This window comes from Phycomyces blakesleeanus (genome assembly GCF_001638985.1).
Source record: "Phycomyces blakesleeanus NRRL 1555(-) unplaced genomic scaffold PHYBLscaffold_19, whole genome shotgun sequence".
NCBI classification, from domain to species: Eukaryota; Fungi; Mucoromycota; class Mucoromycetes; order Mucorales; family Phycomycetaceae; genus Phycomyces; species Phycomyces blakesleeanus.
The window spans coordinates 1,045,595-1,071,522 of record NW_017265152.1 but is presented as its reverse complement, the minus strand read 5'-3'; the positions used below and the strand labels follow the sequence as shown (position 1 = coordinate 1,071,522).

The window sequence follows — 25,928 nt, the reverse complement described above, 5'->3', positions numbered from 1 at the left end:
GGTCAAGTGTCAAGGTTCCGATTGCCCGCCCATGGTTAAAGGTATAAAAAACATTATAGGCATATATTGAGCTAGTTTTTATATTTATTTGTGAACTCCAGCCATCCGTGTCAAGCGTCAAGGACCCGATCGCCCGTCCATGGTTATAGGTATAAAAACATTATGAGCGTACACTCATTAGTTTTTATATTTATTTAAGTCTCCAGCCATCCGTGTCAAGCATCAAGAACCCGATCCCCCGTCCATGGTTATAGGTATAAAAACATTATGGGTAAATACTTACTAGCTTTTATCTATTTCTAGTCTCCAGTCATCAATGTGAAGCGGCAAGGACCCGATCGACCGTCAATGGTTATAGGTAAAAAAAAACCATTAGGGACATATACACACTAGCTTTTATCTATCTCTAGTCTCCAGTTATCCAGGACAAGCATCACGGTTTCGATCTCCCAGCTATGGTTATAGGTATAACAATACATTATGCGCATTTACTCACTAGCTTTATTATAGTTCAAGTCTCCAGCCATCCAGGACAAGCATCAAGGTTCCGATCTACCAGCTATGGTTATAGGTATAACAGAACGTTATGCGCATTTACTCACTAGCTTTTATCTATTACTAGTGTTCAGCCATCCAGGTCAAGTGTCAAGGACCCGATCGCCCGGCCATGGGTATAGGTATAACAAAACGTTGTGGGAATATACTCACTAGTTATAATATATTTATAGTGTTCAGCCATCGATATCAGGCGTCAAGGTTGCGATCTTCCAGCCAAGGTTATAGGTATAACAAAACATTATGGAAATATACTCACTGGTCTTAATATGATTTTAGTGTTCAGTCATCCAGGTCAATCAACAGGATTCTGATCTCCCGTCCATGGTTATAGGTATAACAAAACGTTGTGGGAATATACTCACTAGTTTTAATATATTTATAATGTTCAGCCATCGATGTTAGGCGTCAAGGTTCCGATCTTCCAGCTATGGTTATAGGTATAACAAAACATTATGGAAATATACTCACTGGTCTTAATATGATTTTAGTGTTCAGTCATCCAGGTCAATCAACAGGATTCTGATCTCCCGTCCATGGTTATAGGTATAACAAAACGTTGTGGGAATATACTCACTGGTCTTAATATGATTTTAGTGTTCAGTCATCCAGGTCAATCAACAGGATTCTGATCTCCCGTCCATGGTTATAGGTATAACAAAACGTTGTGGGAATATACTCACTAGTTTTAATATATTTCTAGTGTTTAGCCATCCATGTCAAGCGTCCAGGTTTCGATCTCCCAACCATGTTTACAGGTATAACAAAACGTTATGCGCATTTACTCGCATGCTTTTATCTATTACTAGTGTTCAGCCATCTAGGTCAAGTGTCAAGGTTCCGATTGCCCAACCATGGTTAAAGGTATAAAAAACATTATGGGCATATATTGACTAGTTTTTATATTTATTTGTAAACTCCAGCCATCCGTGTCAAGCGTCAAGGACCCGATCGCCCGTCCATGGTTATAGGTATAAAAACATTATGAGCGTATACTCATTAGTTTTTATATTTATTTAAGACTCCAGCCATCCGTGTCAAGCGTCAAGAACCCGATCCCCCGTCCATGGTTACAGGTATAACAAAACGTTATGCGCATATACTCACTCGCTTTAATATACTTCTAGTGTTCAGCCATCCAGGTCAAGCATCAAGGTTCCGATCGCCCGTCAAAGATTATAGGTATAAAAACATTATGGGCATATAATCACTAGCTTTGATATATTTCTAGTGTTCAGTCATTCATGTCAAGCATCAAGGTTCCGATCACCCGTCCATGGTTATAGGTATAACAAATCGTTATTGTCATTTACTCACTAGTTTTGATATTTATTTCTAGCCTCCAGCCATTCAGATCAAGCGTCAAGGACCTGATCACCCCTCCATGGTCATAAGTATAAAACAACATTATGGGCATATACTCACTAGCTGTAATATACTTCTTGTGTTCAGTCGTCCAGGTCAAGCATCAAGGTTCTGGTCTCCCCGCCATGGTTATAGGTATAAAAAAACATTATGGGCATATACTCACTAGATTTAATATATCTCCAGTCTCCAGCTATCCGGATCAAGCATCAAGATTCCGATCTCCCCGCCATGGTTATAGGTATAAAAAAACATTATGGGCATATACTCACTAGATTTAATATATCTCCAGTCTCCAGCTATCCGGATCAAGCATCAAGATTCCGATCTCCCCGCCATGGGTATAGGTATAAAAAAACATTATGGGCAAATACTCACTAGATTTAATATATCTCCAGTCTCCAGCTATCCAGGTCAAGCATCAAGATTCCGATCTCCCCGCCATGGGTATAGGTATAAAAAGCATTATGGACATATACTCATTATTTTAATCTAGTTCTAGTCTCCGGCCATCCAGGTCGAGCTTCAAGGTGCTGATCTCCCGTTATATGGTTATAGGTATAACAAAAATCGATGAGCAATCACACTCGGCTTTATTTATTTCTAGTGTTGAATCCACCAAGATCATGCTTCACGGATCCGGATTCAGTCCGTGGCTATAGGTATACAAAAACTCGATGAGCAATTACTCATTGGATTTTATATATTTCTAGTGTCTACTCATCCACGGCAATTATCAGGATCCGATTTTCATGAATTGTTATAGCTAACCAAGTTTCCTTTAAACCTTTACTTAAAACAAACTATACTCTTTATTTATACTTTCTTTTGATGGCAAAGAACGATGATCAAATATACATCCATTATGGAAGGTATACAAGTCGTTCTTGGCCATTACTAACCTAGAAGTATATATGACTATTGTTTTTACTCTCCAGGCCAAACAGCAAGGATCAAAACTCAAATTTGGGCTACAGGTAAACAAGTCTTCTTGAGCTTTTACTTACTGTCATTTATATATTTCTAGTGTTTTTTTTTCCTTAAAGTTCAAATATCAAAGATCTGATTTCAAATCAAGGTTACGGGTACACACTTTTCTCTCTGTCTTTACATGCTTTCTTTCGTATTGGCCTAGTGTGTTTACGATCCGGCTACACAATGAAAATTTTGTTTTCCTTCCAGTGCGACAGGTATATACATCTAGTTCGGCCTTTAGTTACTGTTGGCTTTATTTCTCTACTTGCTTCACAGTCCAAGCCAGCCATCATGGATCCTATATCCGTCCAGTGTTACAGGTATACACTTCTCTTTGGGATTTTACTTACTGTCGGTTTTAATTTTCTACTGTCCTTAAAGTCAAGGCCAACGACCAATCATCTGGTATCCGCCGAGAATTACAGATATAAAAATGTTATTGGGCCGTTACTTATAATTGTTTTTGTTTCTCTAGTGTCCTTGCAGTCAAGGGTAACGAGCAAGAACCCGGTCTCCATATTGGGATATAGTGTTACACATCTCTTTGATTTTTGACTTGCTGCAAACTGTATTTTTTCTCGTGACTTTACAGTCAAATTCAACACTCAAGGATCCGGTTTCCATCAAGTTTTACAGGTATACAAATCTGACAAGTGCTTTTATTTAATGTGTCTTTTTTTTTGTCAAGTGCCTTTACTGTCTATGCCAATGATTCCGAATCCGAGCCCTATCCAGAGTGACAGGTATACAAATATGTTTGCGTCTTTACTAACTTTTAGTTTTATATGTCTAGTGCCTATACGGTTTAGGCCGAAGAACTAGGACTTGATATTCATCCAGACTTGCAGATATATATTTTTCGTTGGGCCGTTGATTATTGGCTTTTTTTATCCGTCTATTGTTTTTACTGTCAAGGGCAACCATCAAGGATTCGATCTCCATCCAGTATGACAGGTATACACTTTTCTTTGGGTTTCTACTTATCGCTTGTTTTTTTTTGTCTAGTGTTTTCACCGCCCAGGTCGAAGAACAAGGATTTCTTCTTCATCCACGGTTACAGGTATACAATTCTCTTTTAGCCTTTGCATAACGCTTGTTTGATTTTTCTAATTTCATTAATGTCTATGCTAAATAATAAGCATCTACTCTCCATCTAAGGCCATAGGTTTAAAAAATATTTTTAAGTATTATTTTACTATTTATTAATTAATTAATTATTATTTTTTAATTTTACACAGCCAAGGCCAATCGATCCAGGTTTACTGTCCTCTAGGGTAACAAGTATATGTACATACCTGATCGTTTACTTACTGCTTGTTTTTTCGAGTAATTTTTATTTAGTCAAACTGAATTACCAAAGTTTTGCTATCTACCTAGTGCCCGAAGTATACAGGTCTCATTTAGTACTCACGTATCACTTATTATTTTGTCTAGCTTTTTTATAGTTTAAGCCAGCAATCGGGTTTTTAATCTCCATTAAGGATTAAAGGTATACATGACTATGTGAACCTTTACTTACTAGCTATTATATTTTCTAGTCTTTTTACAGGAAAGGCCCACAATTAATATGAGTTGTTTATCCGGGGGGGGAAGGACAGGTATACAAATCTGCCAAAAAATCTACTTACTATATATTTGCATAATGTTTTTACTGCCGAAGCCAACGATCAAAGCTTTGATATTCTTTTGGGCTCACAGGTATAAAAGTCTCTTTGACTTTTTAGGTACTATCAGTTGTTTTGTTCTAACCCTTTCTTCTCCGTAGCAAGCGTTCAATGCTCAGCTCTACATCAAAGGTCGCAGGTATACAAAAATCTTTAAGCAATTTACTAAAAATTAGATTTTCCTAGCGTTTACATAGTCAAGGCGAAATGATCATGTTCTTTCTATCTATTCAAGGTTCTAGGTACACACGCACATTTTAGCATTTATTCTTCACTGGTTGAATCTTTTTAATCTTTGACAGTCCATGCCGAGAATCAAGGTTGCACTTCAAAAAATAGGGTTAAGGTATACATGCCTTTTTAAGCATTTACTTACTACTAGCTGCTTTATTCAAACTTTATACAGTCGAGACCAAAGATCAAGTGCCCGATTTCCGCATAGATTTACAGGGATACATGTGTCTTTCTTTACCCATTAACATATTGCTAGCTGTTTGAAGCAGTCTTTTTACAGTTCAATTCAACGGTCAAGGTTCAAATCTCCATCAAGAATCTAATATACAGCCCCTTTTTAGTATTTACTTACTGCCAATTGTGTTTCTTTAGTCTACTCGCAGAAAAGGTTAACAATCAATATATCATTCTCCTTCTTGAATGTTAGGTATACCAGTATGTTTAGGAAAGTACATATTATCAATTGTAGCTCGGTAGTATTTTTACAATTGAGCCCAACACTGAAGACTCTATAGTCCATAAAGGGTTACAGGTATATATACCTCTTTGTTGATTTACTTACCATTAGTTGTATTTGCTTAATTCTTTACAGTCCAAATCAATGTTCAAAGTTCAAAGTTCAAAGTTCAAAGAAACTTTTTTATCTGAGCTACATGTGTATGAAAGTCTTTGAACACATGTTTACTATCAGTTGTATTTATTGCCTTTTCATATCCAAATCGAATTAACAAGGCTTCATGTTGCACCAAGTGCCACAGATATACAATTTTAATTTAATTATTTTCTGACTATCGGTTATATTTATTTACATTTTATCACAGTCAAGTCCAAATATCACGGTTTTACTATCAATCATGGCTCACATATATAACAATATTTTTTTTACTGCCACTTGTTGGTATCTAGTGTATCCACTATCAAGGCCAGGAATCCAGGTTCTACTTTACAGCATGGATTAAAGATACATAAGCTCCTAGGATATGTGTGTATCAACAATGACACTTATCCTGTGTTTTCACGACCAAAGTCAGCGATTAACGTTCTTCTTTACATAATCGGTAACAGATATTCAAAATTTTACGAGCTTCTATTTACTGTTTATAGTAGCTTCCTACTGTTTAAAACATATAACGTCAAAAGTCAAGGTTCTGCTATCAATCCAAGTTTTCGGACGTATAAGCCTATTTAATATCATTTTTCTGACGATTTTATCAAGTTAATTTTCTTGTTGCAACCTAGGGGAACACTCACAATATCACTCTCCATTAAGGGCTATAGGTAGAAAAAGAATTGAAATCTGTTCTTTGAGCTAGTTTTAATTGCCTAGCGTTTTCATAGTCCATGCCAGCGGCCAATGTTTCGCTTTCAATCTAAGGTTACACATGCACAGCTTTATTAAAGTATTCACCTACTGCATGTTAAGTTTGTCTAGCTTTTTTACAGTCAATTAAAATAGTCAAGGTCACACTTTCCATCAAGATTTATAGGTGTACAGGTTGCTTTAGACGCTTGTTTACAACCGATTTTATCTGTCTAACATTTTCACAGTCTACGCTAACTACCATAGCTCTACTCCACATAATGAGTCACCAGTATACAACTTTGTTTGAGTTTTTCTTATTGTCGATTGAAATTGATTGGATTAAAAAATAGTCAATACCAAGGATCAAGACCTCTCTACTCACCAATTGTCAAATTTACCCATAACTCTTTAATTCTTATATCAATGTCAGTAGTATTTCTATAATATCTTCATAATCGATTTCAACTTTCATGTTTTGGCTCTCTACCTAGAGTCATAGACGTATATGTTTCTCTACATAATTTTCTACTGATTGTCTTTTTCCAATTAACTCACCCGCAAACATAGATCAAGTATACAATCTCTATCAAAGGAGAAAGGTAATAAAAAAAATTCATTTGAATATGCTCTTACTGCCATTTTTGTTTTCTCAAGTTATTTTAGCCAAGGCCAACGATCAAAATCCTACTGCCTATCAATTGCCTCAAATCTACATGTTTTTTTTAGCATTCACTTTCTACTAGTCCAGCTTTTTCTAGACTTTTCACAATCCAGGGCAATAATTAAGGTTTTACTATTCATCTAGAATCGCAGGTATGCGCTGCTCTTTTAATAGTAACCTGACTTCTATTGTATTTATCTAGTGTTCTCTTATTCTACGCCAATAATTAAGGCTGCTTTCTCAACAAAATATTATAGACTTAAATTGTCTTTTTGAATATTTTCTTGATACATATTTTGTTAGTTTAGTGTTTTTATTATCTACACCAATGATCTAGGTTCCACTCTTTATCAAAGGTTAAAGCTATACTTTTTTTTAAAAAAAAAATATCTACTGCCAATTGATTTTTTTATGGTGTTTTTACAGTCAAGACCAAGGATTATGTCTCTGCTCTCTATAATGGCTCACAGGTACAAAAATCTCTTTGATAATATTCATATTTCCAATTTAATTTGTGTAGTCCTATTATAATTCACGTCAACCATAAAGGTTCCGCTCTCTATTCAAAGTGGCAGACATATACGCCTCTCTACACATGTTTTACTGCCTATCGTATTCTTTTGTTTTGTATTCTGACTGCCAATTTCAACGATCTAGGTCCCCCCTCCATCAATGGTCAAAGGTATATCGACTTTTTTTTTAGAATGTTTTTTACTGGTGGTTACATATTCCTAGTATTTTTTACGGGAAAGTACAAAGATTGCGGTTTCTCCCTTAATTATGAGCCACAACTATATAAATTTCTTTAAATGATCTGTTGCTACGGATCCGATTTGTTTAATATTCTTTATAGACGAGTCTAAATATCATTATTCCGCTTTCCACAAAGTGTTAGAGGTATGACAGTCTTTAGATTAGTATTAATATTTACTTCTGAGACGGATTGTATTGGTTTATGCAATAAAGCGGCTCAGACTGTTAAAATAATAGCTATCGATCGCCTCTAACAACCTCTTATTATAAACATTGGCAATTGATAGTTTGCTCTCTCAAGAAATATAGAGGAAGAATACATGCCGTTTTACTGGATTTTTATTGCCTTCACCTTTCAATGTTTATATAGATATTTCGATCATTTATAAAATAAGACAATTGGTAAATTCTTTGCTACTTTTTTTTTGTATTGTTCATTAAACGATGGAGAACGAGAATCTTATATTATTTTAGAGACAGGCAAATATTTCTTCTGCTTCAATTGTTTGAATATTTAAAGTAATGATGACTGCTATACGGTTCCATATGAAATGTACCTCGTTAAAGTTCAGAAAAAAGTGTGCTTCCCATATTTTTCGAATTTCTCAACCTATAATCTGTAATAGGATGATACCAGAGTAGCGGGTTATTGACGGAGTGGGGGTTAAACAGGCGAATATTGAAGCTGGGTTAAATCTACAAGAAACATATTGCAAGCTTGTCTCCAAATGGTGGACTTAAGATTGCAAGCCCAAGAAGAATGGTTCTCGTCTTCTGGAAAGCCACACAAAAAGCAATTTGGATCATCGCGATTTTTTTATTTTTAGGGCAAACAATCACTGGTGACAAGGGATTTTGCTGTGTATAAGTATTAGTCATATGTTATATGTTTTCTGAGGGCATTCCAGCCTTCCAAAAGCGTTTCCACTAATCAGGGCTAGTCTGTTGAAAAAGTGATTGTATGACTATGACCGAGACTCGCTGAAAAAATTTCAATTACTTTTAGTGAAATATTCTGGGATAAACTATACTTTTTGAAAAATTAATGATTAAGAAAATAGAGAAATTGAAACAAATGAATATTTTTAGTGTTCATTGTCGTAATTCTTTGGATTTTCAATTTATATCTGCGTTAGATATAGAAACCTTGTTCTTCCCAATGCCTTGCCTTAATGAAGGTGTTTTTATAATTGATACAAGAAAGATTTGGAAAGATATTATATGGTTTGGTCAGCCGGAATTTTGAAGACGCACGCAACGTGGCAAGTATATTGCTAATATTTAAAGTAATTGTATTAATTTGTTTTATTTTGTTTTTCATAGAAGAAAGCTGTGCGTTTTGGAAGGCTGGCTATACTTTTACTTTAAGAAATATATGGGGGAATTAATTCTATAGAAATAATCAAACTAAATGGCAAGAACAAAAAAACAGAAAAATAAAAAGTATATTCTTCAGATAGTGTTGATTAAACGACTAGAGCTTTTTTTTTTCTCTAATCCTTTTCATCATCATATTTCTGAACTTTCCTATTGCTCTATCTTAAGATATATACACCTTATGAGGTACCCGGTTGCCAACAATAGTTACTGTATTTATCATAAAGTAGCAATACACCACAGTGGCATGTCTTGTTTAATTAAAATAGAAAAGAACGGGCTTAAGTGGAAAATAGATACAGAGGGGCCTTTTTATGACAAAGGCATAAAACTAATGCGTGTAAATTCGGTATTCAGCACTGATTTTTTGTTTATGAATTTGGGCATTGTATATCTGCATATCAGCTCATAGTATCGATGACATCTAATTTAGATGCGTTATTTCTAGTTATTTAACTTTTTCTAGCTCGTTTGACATTGTATTTAAAATAGAGAACCTTTAGTTATGCTACTGCTTTGTTTCGTAAAAAAAAAATAGAAGCTTTATTTTAGGTAACAAGCCTATTCCATTGATGACTTTGGGGGTTTCTTTTACACCTAAATTTTTATAGTGTATACCAGGATTTTCACTGCAAACGTTTGTTTTTTTTTAGATGATATAAGCCCCAAGATCAATAGTTTATTTGTACGCTGGCTATATGTGTAAAAGCAAAAGATTGCAATAATATTAGCTGTGGTAGAAAGAAATACAAAGACATGTAATAAATTATAGGAAATGATACTACTATCTATTATAAAGACATTTGAAGAGTCTCATAACTGGTTATGACAGGCACATGACAACACACTTTGTGTTATTATATAGCCGTTAAAAAAAGTATATAATGCGAAGCTTGCCATACTATTTTGAATCATACCTTTATCCTGTTTTACAAAATGAACTTCCAGTTCAGCTACTAGTATTCAAAGAAGAATAAAAACGGACCAAATATATTTCAATTAAAGCGTATTAAGAGCTTGATTATGAAGAATATATCGCACAATAGAGCCTAAAAAGCTAGGTGGATTACGAGAATAAAGCCAAAAGAATAGTAGTGACTACTCTAAGTTCATTTAGAACATTTTAGGATAAACATTGTACTACAACTCTTGATCAGATAATAGAAGATTTATGCAACGAATCTTCCTGAAACACAGTATCAAAACTTAAGGATCAGTGGCTCGCATAACCACAGTCCTTTTCTCCCCCTGTAGTCTCCATTTTTCAACCTAGTTGAAGAGTGTTTTTCAAAGCTCTAGACGCTAGTAAAGAAGATATCGTCAAATATCCTCGTCAGATTTCTCAAGAAAACTGACAAGTATGGGTTAAATATAGCATTAGCTTTTCTTTTCAGTGTACAAATAGCGAAGAAATCAATCAATCAATCAATCAATTTATTTATTTATTAATTTATTTTATATATATATATATAGTCGGAGTGTAAAAAAAGTATTGGCTCTGGTGTTTGTATGTTCTGAAGAAAGAATGAAAAAGAAATCAAACTTTTGGAGTGGAAATCTTGTATTTTGACTCTGATGAATCGACATGCAATTAGAGTCAATAGAGAGATAATTGCTTTTGATAAATGAATTCCCTTGTAATCTTTTTTTTTTTTACTAAAACTACAGAAAATGAAATAAAGGAATTTTGGTATCAATAATACCAATCCCAATTTTTAACAGGCCACATGGAGACGGGCGATCTTCTGTCGACCCTCTGTACCCCAATAGACTTCTTTTTGTATTCTTGTATTTTTCGGATATTTTGGACACCATCGAACCCTGACTTGCCACTAAAAGGACTATCCAGAGTTACCAGTGGTAACACCATTCTTATTTCTTATTTTTTATCCTTTTTTTTTCTTGGGTTGGTTGCAATGAAAGCATGTTATGTTCGAGAACCCCGTTTGAGGCCTGGTACATTGAGTCTTACACTGATTTGTGCGACATCATTACTGACAATGTTTCCCTTGAATAATTCAAAAAGGCTACTCGTTTTATTTTATTTTATTTTTTTAAAAAAAAACCTCTCTCTCTCTCTCTCTTTGTCTTAACTCAGTAATTGGATTGGGCTGTGCGTGATATTTGGAATAACGATTTTAGGAAACTGTAATGACCAATACTAATGTCATTTAACCTCTTTTGTTAAAATGGGTGTGAAGCTATTTTATGAAACCCAACTGTGTGGTTACCCTTCTTTCATACATAATATATATATATATGGCTTTCAAAGACCATTTCACAAAGGTTTTAATAAATAATGTCAACATCAGCAACAATAATAGTAGCGGAAAGGTGTAGAGCTGTAAAAGACTGTGACATATGGAGCTTAGGTTTAATTGCAAAGTAAGCTGTTCTTATTCAATTCTATACGTTATCCTTTTGGCACATATCTTTACATTCATTATCTCACTCTCATACACACTTATATCATTCAATTTAAGAATATTCTGTAATGCTTACACCACTGTGGTCTGTAGTGACGATATATCAAACCTCCCAAATTATGGACACAATATCCTGTATTCGTAAATGCTTCTAGTATGACATTTGCCTGCCTTTTATAATAGAATAAGTTTTGTTATATCAAACTTTACACACAAACAATTTTAGCTCTTGGAAATGAACAAAATTAAAAAATTTCCATTTTTCTTAATCTTTTGACTCCTCGTTGTGATCCATGACAGGATAGTACATTTGTATATATATATATATATGTTTGTTTGTTTTGATTATTTTTGCTTTGCTTACTCGAATGCCACTGATAATACCTACTATATCATTTATATAAAGACTCATACAGCAATTCATACAGCATATTGGATTAATTGGACTCCATTATAGTGCAGCTTATTATTGTTACTGTTGTATTTAATATATTAGCAAGAGAAATGCTAAATGTTGTTAGATTTCTGATGTGAAATGATACAATCATTTTATTTATTCACTCATAGATATACATTTATGATTTATCTTATTTGCCTTCTTCTTCTTATGTACTATCTATCAGTACTTTATCTGTAAGAGCTCTATTCTTTCTTTCTTTTATTAAATCACTCGTCAAAGCATATTAATTTGTAATCTTGTACATTTTACTTTTTTTTCTTTACCTTTCTCTTTACCTCTATCTCTGAATTTACCTCGCTAACATAAATGCACATACACACAGATATTCACACAGAAATGTAGACAATAGTGCGTGGGTGAAGGGGTTTTGTTTAGTAACTTCACCCAAATATATATATTATTATTATCAGAGACAGAGTTACGTTTTACAAAACGCATACACTATTTTTAGATTTCGCAACTTCTTTCCTTTTAAAATAGCGCATAGTTCAAAACGACCGTGAATAATTTTTTTTTAATAAAAAAAAAAGAAAAAAAAAGTCGTTTCATTTCATTTAATTTCATTTCTTTTTTTTTCCTGTCCTTCTTTCTCTTTCTCTTACTCTTCGTACTCTTCCTCTACTTCTTCAACTTATACTTCTTTAACTTTGCCTTTTCTCTCTTATATATATATTTATATATTATATATTTATATATACATATATCATTTACTATTCCCGCACACCTACATATATAATATATATAATATAATACAATATAGATATATATATATATATATATATATACACAATATATATACATAAGCATATCCGTTTCTGATATCTGTTTCTTTTTTTAAAAAAAAAACAAACAAGTATACAAGTATATAAACGAAAAGAAAAAAAAGAAAAACATGTCACAAGACGACCGTACATTATATTTTGCTTCACTATGTGAACAACTCTATATTCCAAAGTCGCCTCAAGAACGCGAGAATATTCAAAAGATATTAGAGTATTCCTTCCCTACATTTGCAGATGAGGCTGGCAGTGGAATTGCGATTGGAATGCCACCAGTTTTGGATGGCAGGCAGTCATTTGTCATTACATCTCCCACAGACACTGCATCTGCCCTGAGAGTCCTTTTGGAGAACTCACCTAGTCCCTATGTACAGACCTTTAGTTTGTCCCGGCTCAAGCAACTCATCAGTGCCCAGTTTTCTATTTTTGATGGAGAAACAAAACTTCAACTCCGTAAGTTTAATCCTTTCCACCCGTTCTACCCTCACCCTTACTATTATATTATATTATATTATATTATATTATAGGTACGTTTTTATTGGAGTATGCCTTTATGCACCCAGATCTTCAACCATTTGTAATCACTCAGCTGGCAAGTGTACTTGCTCTGCTGACCCGTCTGGGTTGGCAAGATGTAGAGGAGTACAGAAATGTCCAGCAAGACATTAACCAGTTTTATCAAGTAAGTTTTCTTGGATTTTTATTTGTTTGGTTGTTTGGTTATTTTAATCAAACATATATACATACATAAATACATAAATATAAAATAGGCTTCTGTGGATCATCGTATCGTTGGCATGCAAATCTTGGCAATTATAATTCAGGACATCAATGCACCTAGTCCTCCTCGTAATTCGGCAAAGTTCAGAAAGGCTGGTGAGTTTCTTGTCTCTTTGGTGTCTTTTCTTTATCTTGAAAGATAAGAAATAATAAATATACATATAAAACAAAACAAAAAACAACAACAACAACAACAACAACAAAAAGGGGTAGGGGTAAAGGGATATTATAAGAAATCAATCAATAAATAAACAAATAATTAGAGTATAAGAAAGGCTGTTATTTAAGCATCAAAATGGAAAAAATATATATATAAAGAGGGGGACTGAGTGGGATAAAGACAGCAACCCAAAAAAAATAAATAAAAGAAATGAAGGCTTTTTCGGTTTTATGATCATGATAACCAATTAATCAATCGTTCAATGAATCAATCAATTCATTTTTCTTTAGCTGGTGGATTCAGAGATACACAGCTATTCAGTATATTTGAATCAGCGTTCGAGACTCTTGAAGGTCTCTTGCAGCGCACAATACCATTTGAAAAAGGTAAATTTGATTTAAAATAATATAATGGAATGTTGGATTGGATTGGTTTTGTTGGACAGTTTTAAACCTTATTTTAATTGCACACACACAATATAAATATCTTTATATTTATATAAATACATACATACATACATACATACATACATATATACATTAGCTGGACAGGAGGAGCGTATGAGAGATGCTACATTAAATGTATTGGTTCGGTGTCTCTCCTATGACTTTGCTGGCACAAGTCTGGATGAAGCAGGAGAAGACATTGGTACTGTTCAAGTAAGTTTGCATATAATCATAACCATAACCATAATGATAATCCTAATCCTAATGACTTATTTATTTTTGAAAAGATTCCCGCAACTTGGCGTCCAATTTATGAGCGTGACAACTTTTTGCCTATATTTTTCACTGCCTACCGTGAATTCTCGCCTCCTCATTCTTCAAAGGTGATGGAATGTCTTGTCCAGATTGCCTCAACCCGCAAGGCACTGTTCAGTGTCGAGGCCGAACGTGCAAAGTTTATTTCGGGCATGATGCAAGGAATCCGGGACATCATCGTGACTTCCCAAGGCATGAACAACACTGACAACTACAATGAGTTTTGCCGGTTCTTGCATCGCTTCAGAGCATCGGCTCCTTTAAATGAACTGACTGAGAAACATGATTATATTGAGCTGATTGAACTCATTGCTGATTTTACACTCAAAGCATTTCAATCCTGGAAAGTAAGTAAACCAAAACAAGTTATATATATATATATATATATAATAAGAGAGAATAAAGGCTAATTGTTGCTCTTACTCCTTTTTACTGTCATTATGACTATTCTTGTCTATTGCCATTGCTGCTATAGTGGGCACCAGATACTGCTTCCTATTTACTTGGATTCTGGTCCCGTAATGTCAACAGCATGTCATATTATCAGAAATTAGGAGAGGCTACAATCCAAAAGTTGGAAAATATCACAGTCGAGGTAAAACGGAACACAATTATACATACAAATACAAATACAAATATAAAGGGGGGTTATATACTGACTCTCTCTCTCTCACACACACACACATATATATATATATATATAGTTGACCAGAACATATGTATCAGCTCAAGTTGAATCCGTAGCAACTCGAATTGAAGAAGGATTGGATGGTAAGGCTCGAATGAGTCCTTCTATGTTTTTATATATACTTTTGTGTGGGTCTGTGTATTGAGCTATCTATAATTATTATAATATTGTATATGTAGATCCTTTGGAAAACGAAGATGCTTTAGTAGAGACTCTTGGGATGCTCGGACAAATTGCACGATGTAAATACGAAGAATCAAGTGCTGCCCTAGTTGCTGTTTTTGATCCAATTGCTCTTCAATACCAGGTAAATGCCTACATCTTTACTATTATTATTATTCTTAAGGGAGATGGAGGAGAAGAAGCAGGAGTGGTGGAAATGAAAAGGAGGATGACAAAGAAAGAAAGAAAAAAATTCAAGTAATGATAATGATGATAATAATAATAACAATAATAACAATTCGCTAATAAATCAAACTTTATATTCTTACTGTTCTTTATTATACAGGAGCTGATTTCTCAAGCGTCCTCGGGTATGAGTGGCGAAGAATTCAAGGAGGCTTTGGAAGTGATTGAAACAAAATTTGCATGGTTGGTCTATGTGATTTCTGCCTTTGTTGGTGGAAGACCTGTAAGTGAATATATATATATATGTGTGTGTGTGTGTGTGTGTGTATGTGTTTATTTACTCTATTGTATTTTAACGTAGGCTTATTTGAGCTCTGATGATTTGGATGCCATTGACGGTGAATTGACTGTCAAGGTTCTTCAGTTGATGGAAGTTAATCAGATACTGCAAAACCAACATGGTGCGGCCGTGTTGAACCAGAAACTTGATACCGCATTTGTGTACTTTTTCCAACAATTCCGTAAATCGTACATTGGAGAATCCAATGGAAAGTCTGTAAGTATCAAAGAGTACTAGTATATTACCCTTATTACTATGTGTGCTTTGAATTGAATTGAATGCCTAATTCAATCAAACCAAAGGTCTATAAAAAGATGACAGAGATGTTTGGTGTAAGCGATCAGGTGACTATGCTGAATGTGATTATGCAAAAGATGTAAGTTAATTAATAATAATAATAATAATAGAAAGCACGCATATATATATATATATATATATATATGTGTGTGTGTGTGATTTTAACTTAATCTAAACTTTTATATATAAATTATTTTATTAATTCATTAATTCATTAATTAGTATCAGCAACCTGCAATTCTGGGGTGACAATGAGCTGGTTATCCGACGCACTCTTGAACTGTTCAACGATCTGGCTGGTGGATATAGTGCATTGAAGAATCTGCGTAAACTCGACACAACCCAACTGATCTTACAGAACCACATGTCAAGCGAGTTTGCATTCTTTGAGAGCGAGAAACATCGTCAGAACCGGATGCTGTACTACCAGGTTCTGTGCAAGATATTGTTTGCCGAAGATAATTGCGAGCGAGAGTTTATTGAGTTTATGAAACCGTTTGACTTGCGGTTCAAGAGTCTTGCCAGTCTTGACAGTGTGGAAGCCTTTCGACAGGAACATGTGCGGGTAAATATTCTAGACCAAAGCATCAAGAGTATTATTATTATTATTATTATTATTATTATTATTATTATTATTATTATTATTATTATTATTATTATTATTAAACAAGAGAAAGAAAGACAATATTTTTGGCAGAATTATAAATCTAATTTAATTTAATTTAATTTAATTTTATTTCATTTTGTTTTGTTTTATTTTATTTTAGAGAGCGCTGCAGGATCTATTCCGTGACCTGAGGGGATTCATTACACCAATCCAGAGCCGACGAAACTTTACGTTGTTTTTTGAATGGTTCTATCCAGACTATATGCCTATCCTTTTGCGCGGACTGGAGGCATGGTCGCCCACACCAGTGGCTAATACTCTCTTGAAATTCTTTGCCGAATTTGTACACAACAAGAGTCAACGGCTGAATTTCGAGATTTCTTCTCCTAATGGAATTCTTATCTTTCGTGACACCAGCCAGATTCTAACCACGTATGGATCCCGTGTACTGGAGCAACAGATTACAGACGAAAGCCGGAAATACCCATTCAAGTAAGCCATTAGTATTATATATAAACAAAACAAAAAAAAAAAGTATTTTAGACAGTTATTTTGTGTACCATGTATGCTATTGACAGAAATTACTATAAACAGATATAAAGGAATTTCGATTTGCTTCACTATCCTATCTCGATGCATGGGGGGACGATACATAAACTTTGGCGTATTCTGGCTCTACCAGGACAAGGCTATTGACGAAGCATTTAGTATGATTTTCCAGTTGATGCTGAGCATTCCACTGCAAGATCTCATGGTATGTATTTTATATATATATTTATATTTATAGTATTTTATGATAGTTTTAGAATATAGAGGGAGGAGACACAAGGGACAGGGGGTGGGGGACAAGGAGATGTGCTGCTGTGTGCTGCTGTGTGCTGCTGTATGCAGCAATGTGCTATATACTAGAGCTCATTTCTATACAGATGTGCATGCATATGTATATCTGTATGTGTATATTTTCTGCTTGTTTGTTTTTTGTTTTTTTTTTTTGGTACTGCACTATCTATAGTGCAGTGTGTACAATATTCACCAACCTTTATTACTATTATAAATGCATGTATATTTATATATTCATTTGTTTTGTCTATTGTTATTTTTTATTTTTATTTTTATTTTTCTATATAAAAAAAAGGGATTCCCAAAACTTACAAAGGCATTCTTCAGTATGCTGGATGACTTTACCCACGAGCAATTCATGGCCTTACCTAGTCTGTCCCCCGATACATTCTTGTACATGATGCGTGCGTGTGAGCAAGGGGTAGAATACACCGAAACATGGGTGCGTTCGCATGCCTGTTCAGCTGTCAACAATGTCACCAGCTTTGTGGCAAAGGAGACTGAGAAGGCAGAACTTCTTCAACGGACATCCCTAGTCAGAAACATCAACAACAACAACAATAATAATAATAATAATAGCAATAATAGTAATAATAATAATAATAGCATTAGTAACATCATCGGCATCAATAACAATAATAATAACCTTAATAGCAATAATAGTAATAATAATAATGATAGTAATAATAACGATAGTAGTAGTAATAGTAACAGTCTCCTCAGTACATCCCCTGATCTGATGGTTGATCGCAGACGTTCTTCGGTTGCATTTCCTTCCACACACTGGCTGATGGGATACTTGGTCCAGTTCCCACAAGTTCTGCCCTCGTTGTTTGCAACTCTGTTTGGGCTGATTTTATTTGATGACAATACAGAGCAGTGGTCTCTTTCACGGCCACTATATTCCATTATGCTACTCCAAAAAGAGGTAACCACAACTATAATCATAATCATAATCATAATCATGATTAATTTGTCATTAACCTTCTTTTCTTGGTTCAATATTTCAAAAGTATGCTATAAAATACACAAGTGAAGTCATCAATCGCCAATTACCCGAGCGTCGTGAGTTTGTTGCAAAGGTACTGTCGTTTATTAATATTTTTTTTTAAAAAAAAAAAAATTAGTTAGTTAGTTATTGATCTTTCTAATATAATTCTTTTAGGCCCTGAACAATCTAATGGATGGAATTAATTGGAGTTTGTGTGTCAAGGACCGCGAACGATTCTCTCAAAATGTATCGGCTTTCAAGAGAGAACTCAGTATGAACAACGTGGTTTTGGTACCTCTTTCGCCGCCAAACTACAATTAAAAAAAAAATACATAAAATACAAAGAACATATCATATGTATGTATATGCACAACCAAAAAATAAATAAAATAAAAAATCAACAGTCACACAGCCAAACAGTCAAACAAACATGATATATATAGATATAGCAACAACAACAAACATGTGTACTTGTGCTTGTGTTTATGTTTGTGCTTGTGCTTGTGCTTGTGCTTGTGCTTGTGCTTGTGTTTATGTTTGTGCCTCTAGTGTGTGTGTGTGTGTGTGTGTGTGTGTGTACGCTTGTGTACTTGTGCGTGTGCTAGTGTGCGTGTGTGCGTGTGTGTATTGCTTTGCTGGTGTGCTGGTGCGATAGTGTGATAGTGTGTGATAGTGTGATAGTGTGATAGTGCGTGCTGGTACCTGTACATATGTGTACATATGTGTACATATGTAATGTGTATGCACAGTCAAACCTATGGAATTTGGCGTTCTTTCAAAAATAAATGTCGGGCATACACATTTATCGGTCGGAATTACAAGGTTAAATGTCGGCAAATAAAACATAAATGCTAGGAGTTTAAATTGCTTTTTTGTCAATTTTTTTTTTATTTTGATTAAAACAATTGTCGGAACTGGCTAACTAAAATTGGCGGGAAGATTGCGCCTAATTGTCGAACCTGTTCTTTTTTGGTGTCCCTCTCTTTCTTAATAAAACTATAATATAATGATGAATACCCCCCCCCCCCCCCTCCACCCCCACCTTTTTTTTTTTTTTTTGAATATAACGATGGACAGAAAAACGGTTTTTTAATGGAGTATGAGAAAAAGGTCTGCAATTCGATGGAGGATGTTTTAACACATGGCGATGATTCCAACATAGCTCTTGAAACAAATAACTAGACAACAAAATTACTTGAATATTAAGCGGCCCTAAAAAGTTACTGAACAAGCCCTCAGTTAAAAAGCATTACAAAGGGATAGAAAAGGTTGTGTATAGAAATATAGTAAAACAACAAAAAACTAGAGCGCAATCTCATACTATTGTGTAAATGAAGAGAATGATCTTTAATTCATGGCTTAAAAGCGTAAAGTAAATAAAGATTGCAACATCGCCAACACATACAAAATAAAAATGTTTGGATAAAAACAAAAATTGAACTTATTTATTTTTACGATAAAACAGTAGAGTAATCCTGACTGATGACTTGTTTAACAATTGCTTATTTTTTTAAATATATATATTAACAGTACTGATAGTAATTAAGAATCTTTTTTTTTTTTTGGTATATATTTCTTCAAACGATGGCCATTTGAGCACTTATTGAACAGGCCATGTTTCTTTCCTTCTTCTTAAGACGCAGATCAATTCATTCAACCTTTGTTATTCTGCTTTCAAGCATCGATAAATGCGATCAAAGAAAAGTATTGATACTCTGTTCGGTCAGTATGAAGCAACCAGTTGCAAAGTGACAGCAAGGTGTTTCTAAGAGGTAAGGCTTGTTCTGGATAAATTCGAAAAGGTCTCTCAGCTTTGGGTTCTGTTTTTGAGGCATAGACAATGAATAAAATTGGTAAAACGTGGAAACGCTTGTACACATTCAGGTAGTACTGGACGACTCGGCACATAAACTCACCTGTCACTGTGTGTTGTGTTTCCAGTATTGCAGGAGGTAAAGTTGGTAAGATTTTCTGGTGAGGGACGACATTTTGATTCTACCAGACTACAAATCGGGACCCTTTTGCTGACATGAAATACCTCTATCTGGTTCCTAAGGATACATAATATTCGTATAAAGACTCTCTTTTGTGTATTGCAAAAAGAGAAAGACACGATACGTGTAAGGATAATAAATAATAAAATATCAAGCGAGATTGCGTTACACTCTAATGACAAGAACTCATACTGTTCTGCATAACTGGCTATTGATATAGTGTATTTGTAACTAATCATTGTTTCTTTATTGTCAGCTCAAAATTCAGGGCTACTAACTGAATATACGATATTTGATTCTTCTTTTTTGTATGAGACAACATTGTATTATTAAATTTCCCAGATACAGCTGTAACTCTTAAAATAATGAGAGTTAGGTGCCTGGAGAGAGAGATAGATAAACACAAAGAATATATTATTGTTCGGGACATGCCATTTTTACCCTTACAGGATTAGAGAAAGTCATCGGGTCACAGACAGGTAGTCACATTTCATTAGTCTGGTTAGATAGAAACGTCGTCCCTATAAGATTGATGCTGTATTTTTTATTAGTAAGAAAGAGAGGGACACCAAAAAAAGAACAGGTTCGACAATTAGGCGCAATCTTCCCGCCAATTTTAGTTAGCCAGTTCCGACAATTGTTTTAATCAAAATAAAAAAAAATTGACAAAAAAGCAATTTAAACTCCTAGAATTTATGTTTGATTTGCCGACATTTTTTTTTTTTTTTTGAGAAAACGCCAAATGCCATAGATTTGGCAGTATGTATGTAGTTGTAGGGTGCACATGCGTATAAGAGTGTGCCTGTCTGTTTTTGATTTCTACTACAATTTAAGATTATGTACTACAAACTCCTAAAATATAATATAATTATAAGCGCATGTGTATGTATGTGTGTATATCAATTTTTATTCATTTGATTTATTTGCTTTGGTTTGCTTTGGTTTGCTTTGATTTGATTTGGTTTTGGGGGTGTGCGTGTTATTTTATCTTATATTTTATTTTTATGATTTTTTTTTTGGTGATTTAAGAGGAGAGTGCTACACGTTTATCTTGTTGACGATCAGGTAAAGGAGATTGGTTTGACTTGGTTTCGTCTTCCAAAACACGTTTCATGGGGACAATTTTGAGTTCTTCCATTGGAGTAGGAGGCGGAGGAGGAAGATCTAATGGACGATGTGGAGATTGACGTGGACTCTCGAGTGGATGGTGATAATGCTGTTGCTGCTGTTGTTGCTGAAGTATAGAATGATGATGTTGTTGATGATGATGTTGATTATTATTATTGCTATTGCTATTGCTGTTGCTATTATTATTAGTATTGTTGTTATTACTATTGATGATGTTGTTGTGGTGATGATTGTTGTGGTGATGACCATTGAGAATTGGAGGGGTTCGTCTACCACCGGACTTGTCAATTATCATTCTTTTCCGATGATCTTCTGCTGGGCTTGGGGGAGAGCGTGAAGAAGAAGAAGAATTGATGTTGTTGTGATGAAGATCTGGCATCTTTGGACGTGAATCTGGACGGACACTTCGGCGGTCATACTCTGAGTATCGGTCGGCGTCATAGATAATCGAGGTCCTTCGAAGAGGTTCGGCATCATAGTGGCGTGTGTAGAATGGACGTGGTGAATGACTGCTGGATGAAGGTGTGGAAGGTCTGACGTGGAAAGGCTTGACGACAGGCGATGGAGGGTGACTTGGTAGAGGAGATGGATGGCTGCTGTGCGGTAAAGAAGAGGAGTGGGGATGCGAAATTGAGGAAGAAGTAGGAGGGGGAGGGGGAAGTGAATGGTGAGGAAGAGGATGGTGAGGAAGAGAGTTTGGATTAGAATTAGAATTAGAATTAGAGTGGGAATGTGAGTGTGGATGTGGATGTGGATGTGAATGAGGTTGAAGATTAGAATGAGGAAGAGAAGAGGCAGATGATGGAGCAAGAGCAAGAGGGGGAGGAGCACCAGGACCAGCACTGGCAGAAGAGGAAGATGATGAAGAAGGAGGGAGAGGCAGAGGAGGCAGCGAAGGAAGGGGTTTGTGGTGCGCTTGTCTGGAGTGAGGTCGAGGATCAATCATCAGAGGGTTCATCTGGACACGTTCGGAAGGTGTTGGGGCGCGTCCACCGCCAGAGCCGATATCGGGAATGCGAACATCGTCATGACGCTGGTGGTATTGGTTGACGGGAGAGCGATCCGGCATTGGGAGATCCCTTGGAGGGTCCTATAGAATACACATAGAAGATTAATATATATAATATTATATAATATTATATTATGAAGCTTACCATTGCCGGCATGCGGCGGTCCAAGGCCAGATGGGCAGCCGAATAATGACCAGGTGCCTGAGATCCAAGGGAGGACGACAACTGATGAGGGGGTTGAGGGGTGTTTTGGTATTGATAGGGGTTGACGTCTTGAGGGATGAGATTATGGGGTCCGCCTGCTCCACCATTTCCACTTGCTCCTGCTCCAGCTGCTGCTCCTGTTCCTGTTCCTGTTCCTGCTCCTGCTCCTGCTGTTCCTGCTGTTCCTGCTGTTCCTGCTGTTCCTGCTCCTGCTGTTCCTGCTCCAATTCCAGATCCAGCACCAGGTCCAGCACCTGCACCTGCACCTGTGCCTGTGCCTGTGCCTGCACTTGCACCTGAACCTGAACCTGAACCTGAACCTGAACCTACTCCATTTCCACTACCTCCACCATTAGCTCCCAAAGGTGTATTGGGGTAGCTACAAAACAAACCAAATAAATAAATATTGAAAGCATTTATATTTCTTTCTTTTCTTTTTTTTTGTTTCTTTGTTTGTTTGTTTGTTTGTTTGATGATTTTACCTTGTTTGTGTTTTTCTTAGCCAGTCCAGACGTTGTTTGATGTGGGGATTGTTGGGATCGAGTTCACTTGCGCGCTGGTAGGCATCGAGGGCGTCCTTGACTTGGTTGTTGCATGATTCATAGAGAGTGCCGAGATCGTACCAGACTTCGCTGATATATGGGTTGAGACGGATTGCTCTGCTGTAGGCATCCAGGGCATCTCGGTACTGGTTGATTTGGTAGTATAGGACGCCGATTGAGCACCAGAAGGTTGGGTTGCGAGCGTCGCGGTAGACGGCCTGCTGGTATGCTTCGTAGGCCTTGTTGTAGTTCTGTTCGGCCATGTAGCATCTGCCGAGCAAGTACCAGGACTGGGCGTCGTTTGAGTCGGCCTTGAGAGATCGGGTGAGGAATTGGATGGCCATGGCCTGGTTTGTAAAGGAGGTGTTTTGTTGGTGGAATAGCCAACCGAGCTGCTGGAGTACTTTTGCATGATCGGGATTATCGGCCAACACACGTTCATAAGCATCTTTGGCATGTTCATACTATATTATATTATATTAGATTAGATTAGATTTGATTTGATTATATAAAGTGAATTACCTCCTTTTGCTGTTCATATACATGGCCTGTTTGGAACCAGATGTCGATTTCAGTTAATGGACGAGGAGGGTTATGGAGGATGTAACGAAAGCACTTTGAAAGAAAGATTAATAAAAAAAATTTAAGATTTTAAAGAAAAAGAAAAAAAAAAGACTTACTTGTAGACTAAGATCAAATTTTTGTTGTTGCTTGTATATGATGCCAAGCCGAAAGTAGATTTCATTTGACTTTTCAAACTTTGGGTCCATCTTCATTACGGCAGAAAAGGCTTCTTCGGCATGTTCGAGAGAGCCGTAGCGATCATAGAGTATTCCGATGCCATACCACAATTTAGGGTCTTTTGGGTTTGAGAGGTGGTAGAGAGCCTGTTGGTAGGCCTGGTAGGCCTCCTGTAGATTGTCCATCATAAGATAACAGTGCCCGAGAGCGCTCCATGTTTCTCCGTGATTTTCTTGTGTTGCCAAGATACGTTTAAAGTAATCCACGGCCTAGTAAAGATTGTTTTATATATATATATAGCTACTATTTTAGTCATTTGAAATAATAATAATAATAATTTTACCTTTGGGAATTCTTCTCTTCCCCGGCAGAGAGAGGCAATGTGGGAAAGGGCGCTGACTGAGTATGGATTGTGTCTGAGGGCAGATTCGTACGAGGCCATGGCTCTGTCCCAATCAGCCATCAATTCGGCCAGACTGCCTAGAAGAATTCAAATAATATAATATGAGTATTGTTTTTTTTATAATAATGTATATAAAAAAAAAAGAAAAAAGAAAAGCATTTGTTCCAAAAAAAGAATAAATGTGGCGTCTTTTTTTTTGGTATTATAAAAATAAAATAAAATAAAAGAGGGGAAAAGAAGAAAAGAATTACTATTGCTATATTTGGACAAGTGGGATTACAACGTTAAAGTGAGCCCGTCCGACACTATCTCTTTTATATATAAGGTATATAAATTATTGTGCCATGTAATATATTATTGTATATATTAAAAAAAAAACTATAATAAAATATATTACATATGTATTTCAATCAATAAAATACACACACACATGTATGTATGTATATAAATACAAATCTAATAATATAATATAAAAATATACTACTAATATTTATTCTTACATATACATACAAAATAATAATAATAATAGAAATGTATATATATATATATTTTTTGGTTGTTGTATTGAATGCGCCTTTTTTTTTTTTTCTTTTCTGCTATCTATAATCATTCAATACAATACCAGTTTTATGCTGCTAATACTCACCAAGACTAAGCCAGGCTTGTTCGTTGACTGCGGACAGTTTGTGTACAATCGATGGTGGAGGGGCTGACATGACAAAATATATAATATATATATATATTTTTCGTATGTATCAAAACTAATACTATTTGATGTTGATATGAAATATTATTGGTTCTGTTGTTACTGTTACTGTTGCTGTGGTTGCTGTGGTTGTTTTTGTATGTAATGTATATATATATATATATATATATATATATATATTGTATGTATAGAAATTTGTAAAGATGCCTAACAACAGAAGAAGAGTAATAAAATAATAAAAAAAAAACAAAGAAGAAGAAGAAGAAGAAGAGCAAAAACAAAAAAAAAACAAAAAAAATAAAAACCAAAAAAGAAACCAAAAAAAAAAAAAAAAAAAAAAAAAGAGTAAAAGAGTAAAAAGGAAAAAAAACCAAATAAATAAAAAAAGATCTTTTTTTTTTATATATATGTATTTTTTAAATATATAATATAATATAATACATATATATAAATATAGAATAAGAATAGAAAAAAGAAAAAAAAAAAAAAAAAGTCTGATAAAAGGGAGCGCAAACCCTTTTCTTTTTTCTTTTTTCTTTTTTATACCCGGAACCTATTTTTATTGATTTTATTTTATTTTTCGATTTCAAAACTAAAAAAAAAAAAAAAAAAAAAAATTTAAATTTTTTTTATGGAATTCAATATAAATAAACAATATAACCCTATTTTTAATTTTAATTTTAATTTAAATAATTTTTATGGAAATTTAGGCCCCACTCTCTTATTCATTCATTTCACCCCCCTCTTTCCCCCACCCTTTCTTTCTTTAACAATCTTCACTTCCTTCCCCCCCCCTCTTCTTTTTTTTATTTTTCCCCCCCAAAAAACAAAACCCA

The 25,928-nt window shown here is 35.0% G+C and overlaps 6 protein-coding genes across 6 annotated transcripts; 4 read left to right on the top strand and 2 right to left on the bottom strand.

Moving 5' to 3' along the window:
• Positions 1-31: 31 nt before the first annotated feature.
• PHYBLDRAFT_148928 (hypothetical protein) lies at positions 32-2,686 on the top strand (the record flags this gene model as incomplete). Its single annotated transcript, XM_018432180.1, has 24 exons — positions 32-41; positions 102-149; positions 207-247; positions 304-358; positions 418-458; positions 511-571; positions 630-677; positions 736-776; positions 835-889; positions 948-988; positions 1,047-1,094; positions 1,153-1,207; positions 1,266-1,313; positions 1,479-1,526; positions 1,584-1,631; positions 1,690-1,737; positions 1,794-1,834; positions 1,895-1,949; positions 2,008-2,048; positions 2,107-2,154; positions 2,213-2,267; positions 2,326-2,373; positions 2,479-2,568; positions 2,634-2,686. The coding sequence occupies 24 exons, from the start codon at positions 32-34 to the stop codon at positions 2,684-2,686; spliced, it is 1,167 nt and encodes a 388-aa protein (XP_018288430.1).
• A 65-nt stretch (positions 2,687-2,751) lies between these two features.
• On the top strand, positions 2,752-3,985 carry PHYBLDRAFT_148927 (hypothetical protein; the record flags this gene model as incomplete). Its single annotated transcript, XM_018432179.1, has 8 exons — positions 2,752-2,792; positions 2,859-2,897; positions 3,056-3,110; positions 3,172-3,215; positions 3,371-3,405; positions 3,584-3,638; positions 3,811-3,849; positions 3,901-3,985. The coding sequence occupies 8 exons, from the start codon at positions 2,752-2,754 to the stop codon at positions 3,983-3,985; spliced, it is 393 nt and encodes a 130-aa protein (XP_018288429.1).
• A 685-nt stretch (positions 3,986-4,670) lies between these two features.
• PHYBLDRAFT_60288 (hypothetical protein) lies at positions 4,671-5,982 on the top strand (the record flags this gene model as incomplete). Its single annotated transcript, XM_018440622.1, has 6 exons — positions 4,671-4,698; positions 4,862-4,905; positions 5,050-5,181; positions 5,263-5,325; positions 5,386-5,450; positions 5,700-5,982. 6 exons carry the CDS (start codon positions 4,671-4,673, stop codon positions 5,980-5,982), a joined length of 615 nt encoding a protein of 204 aa, XP_018288428.1.
• Positions 5,983-10,549: 4,567 nt separating this feature from the next.
• Positions 10,550-12,087, bottom strand: PHYBLDRAFT_171765 (hypothetical protein; the record flags this gene model as incomplete). Its single annotated transcript, XM_018436660.1, has 4 exons — positions 10,550-10,728; positions 11,390-11,484; positions 11,678-11,697; positions 12,037-12,087. The coding sequence occupies 4 exons, from the start codon at positions 12,085-12,087 to the stop codon at positions 10,550-10,552; spliced, it is 345 nt and encodes a 114-aa protein (XP_018288427.1).
• Positions 12,088-12,665: 578 nt separating this feature from the next.
• PHYBLDRAFT_188120 (hypothetical protein) lies at positions 12,666-18,911 on the top strand (the record flags this gene model as incomplete). Its single annotated transcript, XM_018439455.1, has 21 exons — positions 12,666-13,005; positions 13,080-13,234; positions 13,323-13,428; positions 13,783-13,878; positions 14,036-14,151; positions 14,226-14,600; positions 14,729-14,848; positions 14,958-15,024; positions 15,121-15,248; positions 15,450-15,572; positions 15,651-15,845; positions 15,932-16,005; positions 16,149-16,491; positions 16,694-17,025; positions 17,128-17,287; positions 17,321-17,416; positions 17,669-17,815; positions 17,838-17,908; positions 18,055-18,301; positions 18,387-18,455; positions 18,539-18,911. 21 exons carry the CDS (start codon positions 12,666-12,668, stop codon positions 18,683-18,685), a joined length of 3,507 nt encoding a protein of 1,168 aa, XP_018288426.1. The 3' UTR covers positions 18,686-18,911.
• A 2,471-nt stretch (positions 18,912-21,382) lies between these two features.
• PHYBLDRAFT_60285 (hypothetical protein) lies at positions 21,383-25,102 on the bottom strand (the record flags this gene model as incomplete). Its single annotated transcript, XM_018440621.1, has 8 exons — positions 21,383-21,592; positions 22,451-22,576; positions 22,641-23,079; positions 23,183-23,706; positions 23,765-23,857; positions 23,923-24,252; positions 24,327-24,463; positions 25,033-25,102. 8 exons carry the CDS (start codon positions 25,100-25,102, stop codon positions 21,383-21,385), a joined length of 1,929 nt encoding a protein of 642 aa, XP_018288434.1.
• Positions 25,103-25,928: the final 826 nt, after the last annotated feature.